At 54.2% G+C, this 18,083-nt stretch overlaps 7 protein-coding genes across 7 annotated transcripts; 2 read left to right on the top strand and 5 right to left on the bottom strand.

Moving 5' to 3' along the window:
* Positions 1-800: 800 nt before the first annotated feature.
* On the top strand, positions 801-2,979 carry LMH87_010059 (uncharacterized protein; the record flags this gene model as incomplete). Its single annotated transcript, XM_056197156.1, has 2 exons — positions 801-1,121; positions 1,174-2,979. The coding sequence occupies 2 exons, from the start codon at positions 801-803 to the stop codon at positions 2,977-2,979; spliced, it is 2,127 nt and encodes a 708-aa protein (XP_056054234.1).
* Positions 2,980-3,295: 316 nt separating this feature from the next.
* LMH87_010060 (uncharacterized protein) lies at positions 3,296-5,272 on the bottom strand (the record flags this gene model as incomplete). Its single annotated transcript, XM_056197157.1, has 2 exons — positions 3,296-5,175; positions 5,236-5,272. 2 exons carry the CDS (start codon positions 5,270-5,272, stop codon positions 3,296-3,298), a joined length of 1,917 nt encoding a protein of 638 aa, XP_056054235.1.
* A 1,596-nt stretch (positions 5,273-6,868) lies between these two features.
* Positions 6,869-9,941, bottom strand: LMH87_010061 (uncharacterized protein; the record flags this gene model as incomplete). The annotated part of the gene is made up of 9 exons (XM_056197158.1): positions 6,869-7,356; positions 7,412-7,491; positions 7,546-7,628; positions 7,697-8,126; positions 8,189-8,476; positions 8,529-8,752; positions 8,816-9,204; positions 9,259-9,661; positions 9,714-9,941. 9 exons carry the CDS (start codon positions 9,939-9,941, stop codon positions 6,869-6,871), a joined length of 2,613 nt encoding a protein of 870 aa, XP_056054236.1.
* A 1,124-nt stretch (positions 9,942-11,065) lies between these two features.
* Positions 11,066-13,241, bottom strand: LMH87_010062 (uncharacterized protein; the record flags this gene model as incomplete). Its single annotated transcript, XM_056197159.1, has 3 exons — positions 11,066-11,478; positions 11,535-11,634; positions 11,685-13,241. The coding sequence occupies 3 exons, from the start codon at positions 13,239-13,241 to the stop codon at positions 11,066-11,068; spliced, it is 2,070 nt and encodes a 689-aa protein (XP_056054237.1).
* Positions 13,242-13,643: 402 nt separating this feature from the next.
* On the bottom strand, positions 13,644-15,112 carry LMH87_010063 (uncharacterized protein; the record flags this gene model as incomplete). The annotated part of the gene is made up of 2 exons (XM_056197162.1): positions 13,644-13,783; positions 13,837-15,112. The coding sequence occupies 2 exons, from the start codon at positions 15,110-15,112 to the stop codon at positions 13,644-13,646; spliced, it is 1,416 nt and encodes a 471-aa protein (XP_056054238.1).
* Positions 15,113-15,317: 205 nt separating this feature from the next.
* On the top strand, positions 15,318-15,713 carry LMH87_010064 (uncharacterized protein; the record flags this gene model as incomplete). Its single annotated transcript, XM_056197163.1, has 3 exons — positions 15,318-15,341; positions 15,424-15,512; positions 15,575-15,713. 3 exons carry the CDS (start codon positions 15,318-15,320, stop codon positions 15,711-15,713), a joined length of 252 nt encoding a protein of 83 aa, XP_056054239.1.
* Positions 15,714-16,307: 594 nt separating this feature from the next.
* Positions 16,308-17,150, bottom strand: LMH87_010065 (uncharacterized protein; the record flags this gene model as incomplete). Its single annotated transcript, XM_056197164.1, has 1 exon — positions 16,308-17,150. The coding sequence occupies one exon, from the start codon at positions 17,148-17,150 to the stop codon at positions 16,308-16,310; it is 843 nt and encodes a 280-aa protein (XP_056054240.1).
* Positions 17,151-18,083: the final 933 nt, after the last annotated feature.

Consider the following 18,083-nt stretch of genomic DNA (forward strand, 5'->3'; position numbering starts at 1 on the left):
AGCGTCCGCGCACCGCTTCACGGGCTGTCCCCTAAGAGCCGACGTATGTGTGATTATTGCCCGACAAGCCTGTTCTCGTTGGGGCAAAAGTAGTCCAGAGTTGGACTGGGCCGCGTGGTTACCGACCAGCATTGGGTGAAAACGATATGGTGCGGTGGCAAACAAAACCCGAGAGCTGTGTATTCTTGTCAACTTTTTCTTTCAGCTATACAGCTTGATAAAAATGGGCGTCTCAAGTTCGGGCCGTAACACTGAACGGCGACGTTCCGGGGTCACTGACCCGGATATCGCGCCTGACGGAGCTTAGCGGCGTTTGATGATTTCGCGGGCCTCTGGCATATGGCAAGCCTATCCGAAGGTATGCATGAGAATCAGAATCAATCCTACAATTCCAAAAGTATGAAAAGTCTCGACTACCTGCTTCAAGCTGTCATACACTCATCTGCTCTGTTAGAGGTGGAGCGGGACGACGATGGGACATGGCCTCGGAGTGTGAAGCCTCACCTTACAGGTTGGCAGTAAATTTATAAATAGTTTAGTTTCATGCTCCCCAATCTTGCCACCAGATACAAAACACATTTACCCATTTTTCAAGAATTGTTGGAGTCAACTGGGATGTCACAGCGAGCGAGCTCTGAAGTCTAGTTAGTGTACAATGGATGTCAATATAGCAGGCTTACCCGCCCCACGGCCACGACCACCCTTGCTTGCCCTCAGCTCCTTGCTCACCGACCGACAAACACTGCTTCCTACATGCCTCATCTACGACCGCGCTGAGGCGGATTGCTTTTCCCGCGTCTATGGCCGCTCAGCACAGTCGCACGCGCTCCGATCGCGTCGGCGCGCCGGCCGCGACACCGGCTTCGCGACGACCGCTCTCCATGCACGGCCGACCGCCTGCGCCGCCGACGCCGTCTGCCGTCAAGGCGGCACCGAACACTGCGATACCCACCTTCTTGACGAATCTACGACTCTTAGACCTCGATCTGCTGGAGGACTGGCCCGACATTACGACTGCCACGTTTGCTGGCACGACACAGAATCACAAGCGAAGGGTGCAGGCAGTGGAGTGGGCTCTCTATCGTCTCTTTGAGATTTGGGATCCAGAAGACACGGCGTCGGTATGATAGAGCCCCAGGGAAGAGAACGAGGGTATCCATACTGACTTGGTAGAAACTCAAACCCAACTTCCCAGCCATCGACCAGCTACAATCCGTCAGTCTTCGCGCAGCGCTCCTGCGCGGCCTCGAGAATGCGAAAAAGAATGGCGCCCTGGGCCGCGATGCCCTGATTCGCAAAACGATGCTCGACGACTGCAAGGGCGAGCGTCTGGAAGAAGTACTGGCGTCGTTTTCGTCAGCAGTGCTGCGAAGCACGTTAGCGGACCGAGGCAGGACGCGGCCGATCGCCATAGAGCTTGCGCTCGAGACTAGAGGACACCAAGGCGACGGCTACCTGTTGCGACCGCTCACTATCGCGCACCGCGGATCGCTGAGGCGGTCACTGGAGAGGCGGCGCGAGTCCGAGGCCAAGTTTAGCGACTTTGGCGACCTACTGGCCATGAAGGAGAGAGGCATCGCGCGCCGGAACGAGGTACTTCGGGCAAAACAAACAGCTGATTCTGGAGGCGCCGTGGCAGAGGATGCGCGCCGGAGAGTACGGCAGACGGTGCGGAATAACTGGTCTGGAAACGAGGCCTGGATGGACACGCTGCTCGCGGGCGACGCAGCGGGCAAGGAATCCAAAGGGCTGCTTGGCACTCCGTACGACAGAGTATGGCGACGCGTGCAGCAGGGCCGGCTGGCGGAGCTGGAGGATGATGGCCGCGGGCTGCTTCAGCAGCTGGACAGCCGTGTCGAGGCCCAGAAGCAGCGCCTGGCGCGGTGGGATGAGCTTCGACGAGACATGGCGGGCGGCAACAAGAACAGGCGGCCGACGTCTCCCTTGAAGAGGAAGCTGGCGCCAAAACCAGCCTCGAAGGGGATCGACTTGCAGTTCAACTCACACAAAGACTTGCACGTAGGTGCCATGCTTGGCATGGAACCGACCAACGACGAACCGCTTCACGAAAATTACGCTACGATTATAGAAGAGCTCGACCATGAGCTTACGGACATCAAGACTAACAGTTTTGAAAACGCCGTGCGGGGTTTGATTGATATATGCGCGCAGTACGGCCAAGCAGATACCTCTGTCCACCTGTCCAGCGATCCGATATCCGAGCTCAGCGACCTCGGTGACATGGACGATGACGACGAGCCCGAGCCTGCACCCTACTACCAGTCCTCCCACCACAACACCGCCTCCCACTACACTATGGCGAGCCGCCTGCCGGCACGACCTGCCAGCATCTACGCTGACCCCGCCGCTCACACTCTACACCGCCAGGGCAGCGACCGTTCCTACAACACACCGTATTCAGAAGACGGCTACTCGTCGGCATCCACGTCACGCCAGCCATCATTATCACAGGCCGGGAACCTGCGCCAGCAATACGCAGAAGCGGAATCCTCCCCTCCCACGACGAGCAGCACGGCAGACCACATTACGGACACCATGTCCCGGAGCTCGGACTCGCCGTCGCCGACGAAACGCAGTGCCGCCGCCGCCGCCTCCAAGCCGCGACACACGCTCTCGCTGGCGGAGCGCACGCGCATGTCCATGGCGCGCCAGTCGATGCAGTTTCTGCAGGACGAGGAGCCGGAGCTGCCGCTCAGGCCCGCAGCTTCCAACCGCGGAGGCGGAGGGCCAGCAAGGAAGACGACGGCGGCAGCGGCGGCGGTGGCGATGCAGGAAGAGGAAGAGGACGATGACGAGGAGATGTTGTCAGACTTGGCGAGCAGGACGAGGAAAAGCATGATGGGGTTTGAAAAGGCGCAGCAAAAGGCGAGGAACGACCGGCAGCGGGAGCTGCGCAAGGAGATGAAGAGGGCGCGGGCGCTGCCGCCGAGGAGGGAAGGGAGTCAGTGGGAGGACTGATACTGTTGTACGTGGTGCAAGATAGGCCGCGGGCCGTCGCACAGTCATGGTACGACGAGTATGTATGGAATCATTAAACTTATGATATTGATCAGTAACAAGACGAATAAGGATGAATAGTACGCTGATGTTCTTCTACATTGGACCTATGACCACAGATAAAAAACTTGTATTGCAGTATCTGCGATAAACTTAGATACAGTGATGGTGTAACTTGGGAAACGAAAATTCAGCACAGATTTACAAAGCAATGCGGTGCGCACGCTCTGAAAGGGGATCAAACAGTCCTAGACAATGTATCCCGGTCGCCATCAGTTTACCACCACTTGGCGGTAATCTCGCGAACGGTGTTGGAACCGCAGTGAACCTCGCCCGACCCCGTGTGGTGCGAGAACCAATCATCCATGTAGTGGATGGTGTAGTTGACCTTGGCGTACGCAGCGGTAACAGCCGTCGCGAGTATGTCCTTTCCATCGATGATGGGTCCCCAGGGGTTGGGGGCCACATAGTCCGTGTTGGAAAGAACAACGCCGTTGATGCAGCCCGGATAAAAGGCGCTGACTTGAAGTGCGTCGCCTTCGTCACGCTTAGCAATGCCAGACGGGCGCTTGACGCCTGCGGCTTCGAGGATATTCAGGGGATGCGCCTTTCTATACCTCATATTGTGCCCGTTAGGCCTTTCATCTCTCTCCTCGACGGAGGAATTCTTGGGCGGGGGGGTCCAATACGTGCCGTTGAATGTGCTGCAGCCCAGAGTGTTCTTGTGAGGGTGATAGAGCGTGGGCACGCGGATGATCTCCGCATCGGTGATGCCCGTCTCACGCTTAAGGATAGCGATGTTGGCCTTGATGTTGTCGTCGCAATACTTCTGGATCTCGGTGAAGTTGGCTCTGTTCAGAACGTCGTTGATAGTGTCCTTGGGCAAGCACGTGTCATCCCAATCATACGGCTGCCTCTCTCGAGACAAGGCGCGAACTTCCCCATTGCCATTCTTTTTCGCTTGTTGAAGAATCGCAAGGCCGGCCAGAGGATCATCTACCATCATGACCCAGCCCCGCTCGCTTTTCGCAGGGAGGAATTGCATAAACTCGTCTGTGTGTCCAACTTCAAGCCAGGTCGTGTCGATCTCGATGGGTGCCTGTACCTCTTGTGCGTCAAGAAACTTGACCATTTCAGGTTTCACACCAGAATGTGAGCCCATGATCGCACGGCCGGCGGGGTAAGATTTGCCATTGAATGTGTATGGCGGGACCGTTTCCAAATTGCCAGTAGAATCTGTAGTACCTCCAAATGTGCGGTGCAAAACAGCTCCAGCGGTATCAGACCGTAGCTCGCGGAAAAGCCAGCGGTGCGATCTGTTCCTTTCAGAATCTTTCTGCGCTGAAGCTATCATGACGCGGAGTACAACTGGGCCGTCTGGTCCTGGCATGGTCGTATATCCCGGCTCAAAGAAGTCCTGAGTCCAGTTGTCTGTGACATTTACTGCATAGAACGGCTGCTTCAAGCCAGCCTGAGCTGAGAGTCTCTCGAGATCCTCAGCAAATTGATTAGTTCTGTTGCCGACTTCCTCGGGTACCCACCCGTCTGTCGCAAACACCTGCTCAGCGAGTTGGGCGTGGTGATGCGTCAGAACAGGAGCAACTCGCATGGCGACGCTGTCTTTGGCCTCGGCGCTCCCATCTTTGACAGAGAACTGCACTGTGGCTCTGCCATCCCATTCCGGAGTGCGGACATCACGGGCGTCAATGCCCAAGTTCAGACCCTGCCGCAATTGCTCCGCCGTGAAGGTGTAGTTGGACGGAACGTAGGCCCAATTGGCACCGTCCTTGAGGAAAATGCGCACCTTGGGGGCGGCAGTCTTGTCAACAACCACGACGGATCCCGTTGCCAAGGCACTGAGATTGGAAATTGGTAGAGTCAAAACAGGCGCTAGATACTTGGGGTTGCGCTGGACATTGTCAGTGGCATCGTGGCAGAGAGAATAATCCACATAGTCATCTGCAAGTATGTCCGTGGTAATGTTGGCTGCGCATCGCCCATTGGAGTCGCCTATGTTGGCAAGGAAGAGAGCACCAGATGTCTCAGTCCAACGATTTTTGCCAGCGAGGTCACTCTTTCCGGCAGCGTCCACTTTGCCATCGCGGTTGGTGTCGGCAAGGATCGTTGCTTTCAAAGCCTGGCTTGCACCAAAGAACCCTGTACGTAAAGATTAGCACTCAACGGAAGCTGTGTGATCCGTTTAAATAGTCACTGTACCTAGCGTAAGAGCAGCCGCTCTTCCAAGAGACAGCATGATCAACGTGTATCTCGAAGCTGAAGGATGCAAAAAGAGATGTACTGCAGGGCAGTTTTGTTTGCGTCAATGTAAATCAGACAATACCGGCACAACTTGCACGAGCCAAGAAAGTCGAAGATGGTTGTCTCCCTTTCATCTTGTTGAGCGAATTTCTATTGCTTATAACCTGTATTCAGAGTAGGTGAGTTGATACTCTCTCTATTGAAGCTTGACTAACACATTCACCGGGCTGGTCAAATTTAGGGTTGTAGTTGGGCCACGCGTCCCTGCTGCGCCAGGAAGCGCCCTTGGCTTCGTATTCAAGTCTCCACTGACCTGCAGTTTGCCGTATCCCTGTGATTGGTTTAAAAACAACCTTATTATCCCATTAGGCAGGTGTGAAGGCCGCTGCGGACCAACAAACCAACTGCCGATCTACTTCGCCTTCTAAAAGGCGGTTTGGCAGTGCTGCAGGGGATCCAGCACATAGCCCCGTTCATGCTCAATAGAGCATGTGCAGCTCTGAACTCACCTTGGCGAGTGTTTCAGAGTTTGAGAGTAGCACGAGTCATTTTCTACTTATGAATAATATGATCTAGTTTAGGCTGGAAATTTAGGTCTAGGCGGAGAGCACGGGTGGCGCAAGGACTTTACCCTGTTGCGGCATATCGGCAAAGCCAATCGCAGATGCAGAGTGTGCCGTCGCGGCAATGGGATCGATGGCCTTGCCGCAGGTAGAAGGTGGTATTCACAGCGACCTATTGAGCTACACCCGAGGTGCCAAATCACAGCAGAAATGCAATCGCAGAAAAGATAGTTTCTAGATACATAGGCAGGTAGAAACTTGGCTCGCCCAGGCTCAGCAAGGAGGAAAGAGGAGCGACGAGCGACGAGCGAGTTTGTTCCCTAAAGCGGGAGACATCGAGCCGTCGGCGATGTGTCACTCGTCGCAGATTTGGCCGTTGTGTAACCGGAATACGTAGAAAAAGCTTCAGAGGACTCCAAAGACCTTTGCTAAAGACTTTCTCGTAATTTAGATGTGATCAATCATACACGGTACGATCTTGAAAGATGGTCCGGTCCACTCCCCGTGGCCCGCTCGCATGTATCCCACGTCAAGTTCAGTTCGTGATTTAACTAGAACATCCATCTTAGAATGTGATTAATCATTAGTTATTGAACGCATCAATATACTGGCCGCAGAGCCCATATAAGTTGGCCGACCTCTACTCCTTGACCCTCCGCGGATGTAAATTTACCGGCTTTATTAATCCACCTTGAATCTGTCGAGTGACGTGTACACCGACCTGTATGGGGTAAATATGAAACAGATAGATCCGCCAGATTGGCCTCAATTTCCGTGCGCCAGTGGATCATTGCGATCTTGAGCTGGAATACGAGACCTAGAATACGATTTCATCTTAAATCGATGGAGTATTCCCCATCCAAGTCCGCTCATATGCGCACTGCGTCCACCACGATACTTGTATGCCTTGCCTAAGATCCAGGAACAGGTAGGAAAAAAAGTTATGAAGAGGATAGCATATACAAAATGTGCGAGTCAACTACAGTGCCACCTAGTTACATTGCTGCCTTTTTCAATTTTTCGTTGTCTCACGCCTTGATGAAGCGGAAGCCTTCGCCCGCGCTCTCCGCCGCCGCGCTATTCACTAAAGACCCATCGCCCGCGAGCGTCACGTACTTGCCGTTGCTTGCCGCCTTAATGGTGTATACACCCGTAGCGGCATTGACCTTTTGCCTCACCACGAAGCGCTCCCACGCCGAGGCTGTCGCGCGCGCCGCCGCCAGCGTGCTGTTGCCTGACTGGTCCGCCGTCACATACTGATTGGAGCTGACGAGCTGCAGGGTGCCCGCGTTTGGGAGGTAGGCGCTCGTAAAGGTGGACGCGCCGCCGGCGTCGGTGCCGGAGGCGACGAGGTCCGGGCTAGAGGACGAGGCGCCGACGTACTTGGACGAGCTGGCGGATTGCATCTTGAAGGTTCCGTAGGGGTTCTGCGGGAGGGCGCCGCAGATGGGGCGCCCAGAGGCGTTGGGACGCGTGCCGATAAAGTATAGCTCGTTAGTGTAAGTGTTGCCGGATCCTAAAGGTAGCCGGGTTAGTAGTATTTTGGTGTCGAGCGAAACGGTGGTGCGTACCCCATGTGGTCAGTTTGGAGCTCCATTCTGCGGCCGTCTGGGGATCTTTGTTGGCATACGCAGCAATGATGACGCATTTCCTGATGATGTGTCAGTGGCCTGCTGAGGCTGGGAGCTGGGGGTAGATGGGTTACCATTCATCGCCGATAGACGGGTCGACAAGCTCGGGCATGGTGTAGTTCCAAACATTTTGGACCCATTTGGAGTCGTAAAGGACCTGGTGGCTTTCATCAGCATTGGTACTACTTTTGGCAAGACAACGGCACGTATATGTCCAAGTCGTACCTCGTTGGTCGGTGTGAGTGGCAGAATCTGAATCGCCGCAATTTCCACCTTTTGACTGCCCCAGAAGAGCCAGGCGCCTGACTGGTAATCCATGACATTGCCCATCGACACGAGCTTACGCATCTCTGGCTCCGGGTACGGGTTGTCGCGGTCGTCGCGGCCGGCCTGCGGGTCGAGGTGCCAGTACACGCCCGCGGCGAGCTGCTCGGACGCCAGCAGCAGCTTGGCGTAGTTGACATAGTCCTGCGACAGGGCAACTGATGCCCACAATAGCGCGCCGTAGTAGCCGTTGATCGCTTCGCCGGAAGATTCCTGGTCGCGGCTGCCAGCGCCGTTGGCGATGCCCGAGGCCCATGAGTGACCGGCGAACCAGTCGCGGCAGCGCGTGACCGGGAAGTACGGATCTTGAGGAGAAGGGTTGATGATGTCGCTGCAAGTTGTCAGTAAAAATAGAAACAGGCCAGAGAGATGGGAAGAAAGTAGATCACGGACCGTGCAAAGAGGTTGATGTAGTCGCGGTGCTGGTTCAACCAGGCGTTGTTGTACTTGGCAATGACGGCAGCGACGTTGAGGAAGTAGCCGTAGTGGAAGTGGTGGTCGTTGTAGTAACCGTTGCCGAAATCTACATAGGCGTTGTTGTACCCGGCCTTGTTGATGATGCCGCCCCAGCCTGTCTCGTACGCGGGCAGTGTCGAGGAGGACGACTGGAACCAGTGCTCAAAAGATGCCTTGAGATAGCTGACAACCTTGTCAACGAGATCGTGACGGCCCATTTCATCGCTTCCAAGTATTAGCGGGAGTCTCTGCGCAATGAAAGCAGCATTACACGTACGCGATAAGAGCCAGGCGCGCCTGCGCGGCCATGGTGTTGCCCCAGTAGTAAAAGTCGCCAGGGACGGGGGCGTTAGAGACGTTGAGCTGACTGACTTCGTATTCGAGACCGTTTCTGACGCCATCGGCGCAAGAGTTGTCGAGAGGACGGGGCGCGTTCCATGTGATGTCCGAGAGAGCGTATTTCATACGCCAAAGATTGCCAATGGCCGGATACATCCAGCCCTGTTATCCCAATTAGAGGCCACAGTCTCTACGAGAGAGGTGAGGAGTTTAAGATAGTCATACTTTGGTGGTGAGGTAGCCCAAGGCGCTGGTAGGCGGAAAGCTGGGATTCTGCATCGTCAAGCGATGGTGCGGCCATGTGAGCATCAGCAGCTGCGCACCGTCGCCTTGCGTGTCCCAGTTGAAGATAACAGTGCCATCTACATTGCCGAAGGAATAGTCGAGGCTGGCAGCGGTAGGGTAAGTCTTGTAGTGCTGGTCAAGGAGCGTCTTGTGGCTCTGGTTGGCGAGCATCACCAGACGAAGAACGCCGTCAAACTTGCCGCTGGCTCTGATTGTGCCCGAGCTGAACGAGTCAGACTTGGCAGTGAGGGTGATGGAGGATAGCGCATATATGAGATACACGGTGCCCTTGGTGTCGGTGACTGTAAAAGTCGTTCCAGTAGCAGTTGCTATGCCACAGTTAGCGCAAAATCGTCCGGGGGGCAGATTGAAGGACCACTTGCTAGAATCGCCCACGGCAAGGGTTTTCCCGTTTAGAGCCTTGATGCCGCCATTGCCGCTCGTGAGGAGGGGAGTCGCCGCAGTATATTTGAAAGCCATGTATGGCGAACCAGGAACGAGATAGGTATCCATGGACGCGCCATTCTGAAAGTATTGCACCGTGACGGTCTGCGTGTCAAAGCTGGTAGCCTTGTGGTTCGCAAAAGCGCCATTGTGCTCAGCAAAAGACGCGTGCCAGTCAACTTGTGTAGGCTGCTTCACAGAGGTACCGTCAAACTGGCGGCTGGTGCTGATGCCAAAGAGAACTCCGCTGCCGTCCAGCGACGACTCATACGGGAACGGACCTGCTGCGGTCGCATTTCCGGGCGGAGCTGCGTAGGGAGCCCACCAAGAGTTTGTAGGGAACTGTGTTGAACGATGTTAGACAGAGCATGGCTCGCTATCGAGAACAACTCACTGGTGGCTTGAGCCCAGCGAAGAAAGAGCCGACTGGAGCGGCGTCACAGGCAACTTGCCCGCCAGCAATCCCATCTGCTGAGTTGGTTGATATGGGACCGAATGTTCCTCTCTCTCTCAAGAGATCTCCGACAGGATTGTAATGTCCTGGAACGGCACCGGCAACGACAGCCGAAGCCAACGAAACACAAGATAGCAAGGACAGCATATTCACACTGGCAATATTCATGGCCAAATGAAGACACTCTTTTTACACAGTGAAGGAATTACATGGCTTTTATAGGGCTTTTTGTAAGCTACCGCTCCTGCAATGCTGCGGAGGTACTCGGCCAGTAAACCCATCGCCGACAGGTTGTCGCGACTTTTAACCTACAACTTTGCAGTCAACTAATTGCCAGGCCGTCGATCACTTGACAAAACAGCCTACTTAGGGAAACCCTAACCAAGACCCCCACGGAATTGTTTTGGGCATCTACCCCCGCGTTTTCTTACCCCCGGGGCGGCGCCGCCCTCAGAGCTAACAACGGCCCGACTTCTCCAGTCCGAATGCGCCATCATTGGTGCCCGGTGATTCGACGAAGCGAACGAGATTAGCGGGCGGGAAGGCAACGCTCCTCCGCATACTGGCACGTGGCACAAGTTTACTTTAGACGAATTTTGCACAAATGAGCATGAGAGGCTTGTTGGAAAGTGCTTCTCGAGATGCTCGCGGAGTATCGCTCGTAAGCCAGCGTAGAGCTTCCGGAGACACACGCCCAATGGAGTTGACGCACGCCACTCGGACGCTTGTGAGTCTGGGGAACAGCCGTGCATGGGAGCTTGAACAACCATTCGGTCCTCTTTTTCTACTCGGTAAAATGCCGATACAGTAGGACAGTGTTAAGCGAAGGATTGAGGCGTGGCTCGTCGAGCTCCGCTTACACCCGAATCGTACATAAATCATGTAAAAGTAAAATTGCTTCGGGTCTAGTGAGAGAAACCAGTCGTCAGAGCAATAGTCACAGATGGGAAGACCTGACGGGCATCTAGGTCGGAAGACGAATCATATGTGGAAGGTAGCCTGTGCTTATGTTGTCAGTCAGGGGACCTTGGCGGCGCTAGGTAGTCGTGATTGAGACGGTGGTTTTCTCGGGCGGGGTAAAAATCGCTGCCTGTTTCATGATAGCAACCCTTGCATATGAATCAGTGAAATCAACCGCTTGCTCCATTCAGTGGTAATTCTAGACGTGTAAAAATGTGCTCAAGCAACACGCCAAGCCCAGACCAGGGCCGGAGCAGGAGGAAGTAAGAAGCTGTCTAACCGAGGGTATCTGATGTCGAGTTTTTAGACTAATTCTAGTAGTATCCAAGATTCTAGCTTGTAAACTGCCTTTTAAACGCCAAAAGCTCAACAAGTTCGCTCGTGCTGCCCCCAGAGCGGAGGAACTCGTGATCCAAGAGCGTGGTGGATGTGGCTCGTCGCGAAGCATCCACCACCAAGCACGACGCCAGGAACTGCTTCAACAAGGCGCTGTGCTTCTGCGGCTCGCGGAGCGGCGGTGTGTTGCCCGTGGCGATCAGATACAGCGCGCGCATGGGCTCCACGTCCATGTATGGCGGCTCCGTCTCGGCCATCTCAATCGCCATGATGCCCAGCGACCAGACGTCGACCTTGTATCCGTAGCGCTTCTGCTTGACTACCTCCGGGGCCATCCAGTACGTGGTGCCGACCAGCGTGTGGCGCTTTGATCGCCGCGCTGTGAGCTTTGCGCAGTACCCAAAATCGGCTATGAACTTGTCAGTAGGGAGCTTCAATTCTTTGTCTTCGCGCCAGTCTACTTACTAATTTTGACATTGCCCCGAGAGTCGATGAGAACATTGTCGCTCTTGATGTCTCTGTGTACGATTTGTTTAGAGTGAAGATGCTGCAAGCCGAGACATGTCTGCTCAGGAAGTTAGAGGTTGTTTTTCAGTCTAGGCGAGACGTTCTTACCTCGCGACACAACGTAGCAATATGTCGCTCGCTAATTGCCGGGTTATTGTCAATCAAGTCAATCAGCGCGCCACCGTCCATATAATCCATGACTACCCAGAGCATCCGGTTATCATTAACGAGGAAAGCATCGAGGAAGTTGATGACGTTTTTGTGCTGGCCTTCCTTCATAATGGAAATTTCATCCAGAAGCGCTTCCTTTCGCGCTTGGCGGGCCAGGTTCATTTCTTTGATCGCAACCCGCGTCTTGGAACCCTTTTTCTGCACCAACTGCTGAGCAATACCGACGGCTGTGCTGCGAATAGTAGCCACGTACACGGACCCGGACGCTCCTTGGCCAACTTTCTTGTGCTTTTGGTACGACACGTTGGGGTCGTCATACGAAATCAGAGGCTGTAACTTGGCAATCAGCTCCGCCTCGGAAGTTGTCACATGTCGGAGAGCCTGTCTGCGCCGTGAGGGGATATCCAGTGGCATGACAGTATCCGGGAAAGAGTGCGCCTCTGCTTTAGGTTCTGGCGCTTTCTGTACTTTGGGTGCCTGCTTCAATGGAGTCAGCTGATACTCAGCCTCGGCACGATCAAGAATTGAGGACGGCTCATTTTCCTCGTATCTCCAGACCGGGACAACGGGCAACTTGGGGGCTAGTTTCGGCGCCTGCGGTGGCGGGCGATGAGGGACAATATCGGGCTGCCTTTTCGGCTTGTGTGGCGGATTTTCGGGGACTTGCGCCTTTTCGGCTGGCCGCTCGACTGGCACGTTCTGGAGTGATGAAGCGGACTCGCTTGCAGGCAGATCCTCTTCAATGCGGGATATCTTGGTTGGCGTGAGTGCGAAAAACTCAGCTGGGTACTCGGACTGTTTTTGAAGGTCAGAGTAAAAGTCGACCGCTTCAATGACTGCTTGCGGGTTTCGCGCATAGTCCTCCTTTGTGATGGCCGACGCACTCAGGAGCTGCACCCATTCCTGCGGCAGGCCGACAAATTGCTCAGTGGCTGCATCGAAGCCAACGTGCACCTCGTGGAAGAAATTCGTCGGATTGCTGACACCTCCGAGGCCAGGACAGGCAATGTGGATGAAGTCAATCCAAGTATACAACTCCTTCTCGGACTTTGTCCTGATGTGCAGAACCTTGAGCGACCCCTCCTTTTCACCAGGGCTTGTCGAGGACCCCTCAATCTTGCGACTAATCTCGATGGTGGGAATCCCAGTCTCAGCGCGCCCGATAGCAACGATTTCATTGAGAAAGAGCGTGTAGATTGTCTTTCCATCCTCTGCTTTGGCGAAATCAACCCACTCGTTGCGAAGAATCATGAATCGCTGCTTCCAGGCCTGCATGAACCCGCCCTCACGAATAGTGACCCAACCCTCGCTCCTTGGACGCGGATCGCGTTCTACGACATTATTCTGCTGACGACGGGCGACAGACAATGGTACTGTGGTCCCAGTGTAGGTAGTGGTAAGTGTATTTTGGAGTGGTGCAATCGCTGTGTTGGCAACAGTTGTTGGGTATCCAATGGTGGGATGCCTCGAGTGGCCTGTCGCGGCTTGCGGCATGACGAAGCAGGCGGCCTCGATATCCAAAAAAGTAAAATAAAAAAAGCAGCCTATCGTATTCTCGCTATCACGCTATCGTGCGATCACTTTTAGGCACTGGGCACAGTAGTGTGTATCGTTGAAGCGGCCGTTGAGCCTCGCCGCGATGCCGCCACGGTCAGCGCACGTGATGCTATAAATAGATTAAACCAACCCTGTGGTGATACTGTTCACTGGTGACACTCTCACAGAACACAAGCTTCACTTCCCCAAAAAAGCGTCAATGATAGAGTTATGCAACTTAGTTCAGACTATCTTCTTGGTTACTTTTACATTGTCGCATCCACGTGTTCTACAATACAAGTTGCTCAATGACCTTGTTCTTGTGCACTTGACGCCCACCTTGTAAACTCAGCAAAGCGCCTAAACGGGGCTCTGCGATTTTTCATTAACCGCGACAGTCTGGAGAATCACTGCCTCATCACTCGAGTCGCCAGATTCGTCCTTCTTCACAAGCGGGACATTTTCTCTGAGTGCAATGTACGTTGGCACGGACGCGATACCTAGAGTCATTAGCACGTCGCAACAGGATGTAAAAGAGACAACGGCATCTTACCCAGCAGAATGGTGTTTACGGCCAGCGGCACCCTGCCGCCGGTCCATTTTCTTGTATTTAGACCAAAGCTGACGGCCTGTGCGAAAGATTCTTGTCCCCGAAGAATGCCAGAGAGACGGCTGAGCTCCGAGATGCTGTCACTCTTTGTGGCAATGAAGTAGTACATCCAGGTCTGCAAAGACTGACGCGACCATTCCCAAAACACGAGAACGAAGAAGCCTTCGGCGAATCCAGAGTCTGCCCAGTCCAGCGCCGGAGGGTTGGCGGTATACTTCTCCTGGATGACCCAGGCGTAAACCCAAGCAAGCACATGGCAGGCGACAATGTACCAAAATGAAAGTTCCAGGCGGCGCTTCACCGGGAATCGCGTCCAGTCGAGGAACATGCTCATCACCTGCGACGAGAGCAGCGTGCTAAAGTTGCTGACGAAACCAATCAAGGCACGCGCCCGCACACCAAAATAGTAAGTCTGGAAATTCCCAGAGTACTGATTAAAGTATGCCGCCCAGAAGATGGGGAGCAGGAGCAGGATATCCCTACGCTTACAGAGCTTCCAAAGAGACAGAAACTCATACTTGAAGCTCTTTTCTGCATCGACAATGACCTTTGTGCCGTCACCCCGCTGCACCTTTTCAGGCTTCGTCAGAAGCAGGGCAATCGGCGCCGCGACGCACTGCAGCGCGATGAAGATGAGATATGTGTTTGGGTTGACGCTTCCCTTGTGCTTGGCGCCCGCGTTGTTGTTGAGGATCAGGACGATGAGCCCGCCGACCAGGGGGCCGCCGGTGCGGAACCACAGCCAAATGTTCAGGTAGCGGCCACGCTTGGACGCCTCCGGGTATCCCAGCGCCACGGCGCCCTCGGCCGCCCAGAAGAGGCCGGCCGAGATGCCGCAGAGCGCCGCGCCGACGAGCACCAGCCAGATGTTGCCGTAGCGGTTGTTGGTGTAGAGGCCGGCCGAGTAGACGGGGTAGCCGATGGCGCCTAGGAAGAGCGTCCAGGCAAAGCCGATGCGGTTGGCAATGGGCCCGCCAAAGACGGACAGGAAGCCCATCAGCGCAAACACCAGGGCGTTGGCGGCGTTGACCAGGAACGGCTCCTGGCCGCCGCCCGCGCCTAGTGCGTTCATGGCATTCCATAAGCCTGGAGCCAAGAAACCAACACCACCGATGACAAAGGCGTTGAACAGTGTGGTTCGATACCATATTCTTTTGGCGGGTGGTGCATCATGGCCGACCTCTTGAGTAGGCGGCACTTGTTCAAGAGTTGATGCCATGGCTGCTTGTTGTCGGAACGGTTAAGGATCTGGATGCCAGGATTTCCTCTTGGAACACCATCGCGGTCGAACCGCCTCTTTTAAGTATAACATAATTTTTTGAAGCGACTTATCTACGCCCCCACGGAACATTGCAGCTAGCAATCGACAGAGCGACTGCACCATTGTTTAGAGGATGGCGACATTGCGGGCTGGTCCGCCTTTAATGCCTCCCAACCCACATTTTTGTGTAAGTCGAGATGTTAACCGCTGCGAACCGCTCGTCTCCCCGAGAAAATTCTTCTCAAAGTGCGGCTTTGACGAAATTATAGAGCCCACGCTCCAATATTATGAATTACGACATGCAAGATCCTGTTTGTTGTTCTCCACGAGCAAATATCAGCCTCAGGAGAGTGGCGACGTAAGATACTAAATGAGTCTCTATTGCGTCGTTTTTTAACCATTGCAGACCTGGGACTTCAGTGTTGACCCTTATGAGCTCTGTCTAGACTGTCCGAGAACTGTGCAGATTATTGCGAAAGCAACCATAAATCTTGACATCAGTGACAAACATCAACGGCTAGATTTTGCAACAAAGCCGGGCCCACCAGAAATAGACTAACTTCGGACAATATTTCAGATAAAAATTGGCGCCATGCACCGGACCCTGTTCATCGTGTCTGTGGAGAAAGTGACATTCGACAACAGCACGTGTGTTGCCTGCATTACGATATGCCGCGCTGTCGCTCGCCATCACTGCAACGAAGATGTCGCTTAGTGCCGGCCGAGACGAGAAAGGAGTAACAAGATTTAATACGAAAAGAAATGCCGCTACTGCAAACCGTGTCATTTCTGATGTCTTCGTGAAAATTGGCCTTCCATCGCGTGCTCTCGGCATTTCGACCTTGTTCTGCCGGGTAATGTCGTGTGATATGGCAGACATGATGGGCAGCAGAATTGCGACAGCAACGGTAGAGGATTACCAATGACCAAGGCTTAAACTCCGAAGAGATGCATCGACAGCTGTGATGCCGTTGCAAGATAAGACATCCGAATATGGTTTTTTGGAAGGCAGAACTTATTGATGAAGTACTACACGCGAAATAGCTAACATGAGCAACACGAATTGAAGTCTCCAGAGTCGGCAAAATAAATCTCGCGCTGTTTTGTGTTCGCAAGTTGCATTTTTCTCCCGGCATAAGACGACATACAGACCTTACAGCTTGCTGTCCTTCCAGACGGGCCGTCTCCTCTCCACAAAGCTGTTGACGCCTTCCTTTTGATTCTCGCCTCCATCCAACAGCTTGTAAATGCCGTCATCAATGTCATTCGTGCTCTTGACCGGGTCAACTGCATCCCAGCCCCCCAGCAAGCCTGCCCTGGTCACAATGACCGAATCCGGCGAGTTCTGTGTTACCTCGACCGCCCACTTCAGCGCCTCGTCCAAGACACTCACGTTGTCCGCCACGATGTGGTTGACGACGCCCCAGGCGCGCATCTCCTGCGCCGAGTACGTGCGGCCCAGGAGGGCCATCTCGGACGCGCGCTGCCGGCCAACGATGCGCGTCAGGCGCGGCAGCGCACCAGCTACGGCGACGACGCCAATCTTGACCTCGGGCAGGCCAAACTTGGCCGTCGGGGCCGCGAGGATCATGTCCACGGCGAGCGCCATCTCCATGCCGCCGCCGAGGCACGCGCCGTTGACGGCGGCGATGACGGGCTTCTTGCCGCGGCGGTTGCTCAGGCCACCGAAGCCGCTCGTCGCCCAGCTCGTGTCGCGCTCGTCCGCGCTGGCACTGGTCGCGCCCTCCGACGCCTTGTCATTCCACTCCTTGAGGTCGGCGCCGGCGCAAAACGCCTTGCCCGTGCCGGTGATGATGGCGCAGCGGAGGGAGGACTCCGCGTCGTACCAGTCCCATAGGGTGGCGAGCTGCGGGTGCATGGGCCTGGGAAGGGCGTTGAATGCCTTGGGGCGGTTGATGGTGACGAGGAGAACGTGGGGTTTGGGAAAGGTGATGAGCGTGTCTTGCACGGCTGGTGGCGGTTTTGTAAACGCCATCTTCCGGAATTGTATAGATGGGATGGTATAGATGGGATGGAATAGATGAGATAGTACAGATGATACTAAGATATGTTATTGGGCTTTCAAACTTGGCGATTGACTCGAAGGTCAATATGGGATGGCAGGTGTGCGTAGTTGCGTGACGAGGATAGATGGCCGGTCCTATCGGTAACCGGGGGTAGCTCCGTGGTTCGGTCGTACGTTAGCTCCTGTCTGCCAAGAGAGCAGATATATTGGGTCTAGAAATAATGAAGAGCCGAAGGTCCTATAGTGACTGTTCTTATAGCCTAATATCAATGTTTAATCACAATGATATCTCGCTTTGTCACAATACATTATTTGTCTATATATACACTGCTGCCGGACCGGAGTATATGTGTGATCGTGGGGCTGCCTCGGCACGCGACACCAGGCAACACTATCTGATAGGCCCGTGGCAATCCGTACGGTATACGTCTTTCGCTAGTCACGGAGTGTTAGCGACTACCACAGTCGTGGAAATACAATAAAAGAGGCGTTTTATTGATCAGCAGAAAATCCTGCTTGATTAAATCTTTGCCTGCGTGAATTGTGGCTGCTGTTCCGCCGTGTCAAGGTTCCGTTTCGTCGGTGTTCATGCGCAAACTGGCTTGGCTGCCAAGATATTTCTGCGTGTCAAAATAAGAAGAATGCGAAAAAGATATGTCGTGTAAATAACATGCACAACAACCAAACGCACGAGGAGACCGATTTCGGAGGCATTTCCGAGTACGATGATGTCATTATAATGCCTTCGCGAGATGCGAGTATTTCTTGCGATGTGATTGCATACCCCAGTGTGTAGAAAGGGACAATGGCAACTTACTGTTATTCGTGGTTCAATCCAACGGGAACAGATATATTCATTCAGATGAGGTGTACAATAAGCATGTCAAAGAGACAGGAGTTGGC

This window comes from Akanthomyces muscarius, chromosome 5 (assembly GCF_028009165.1).
Source record: "Akanthomyces muscarius strain Ve6 chromosome 5, whole genome shotgun sequence".
Classification (NCBI taxonomy): domain Eukaryota; kingdom Fungi; phylum Ascomycota; class Sordariomycetes; order Hypocreales; family Cordycipitaceae; genus Akanthomyces; species Akanthomyces muscarius.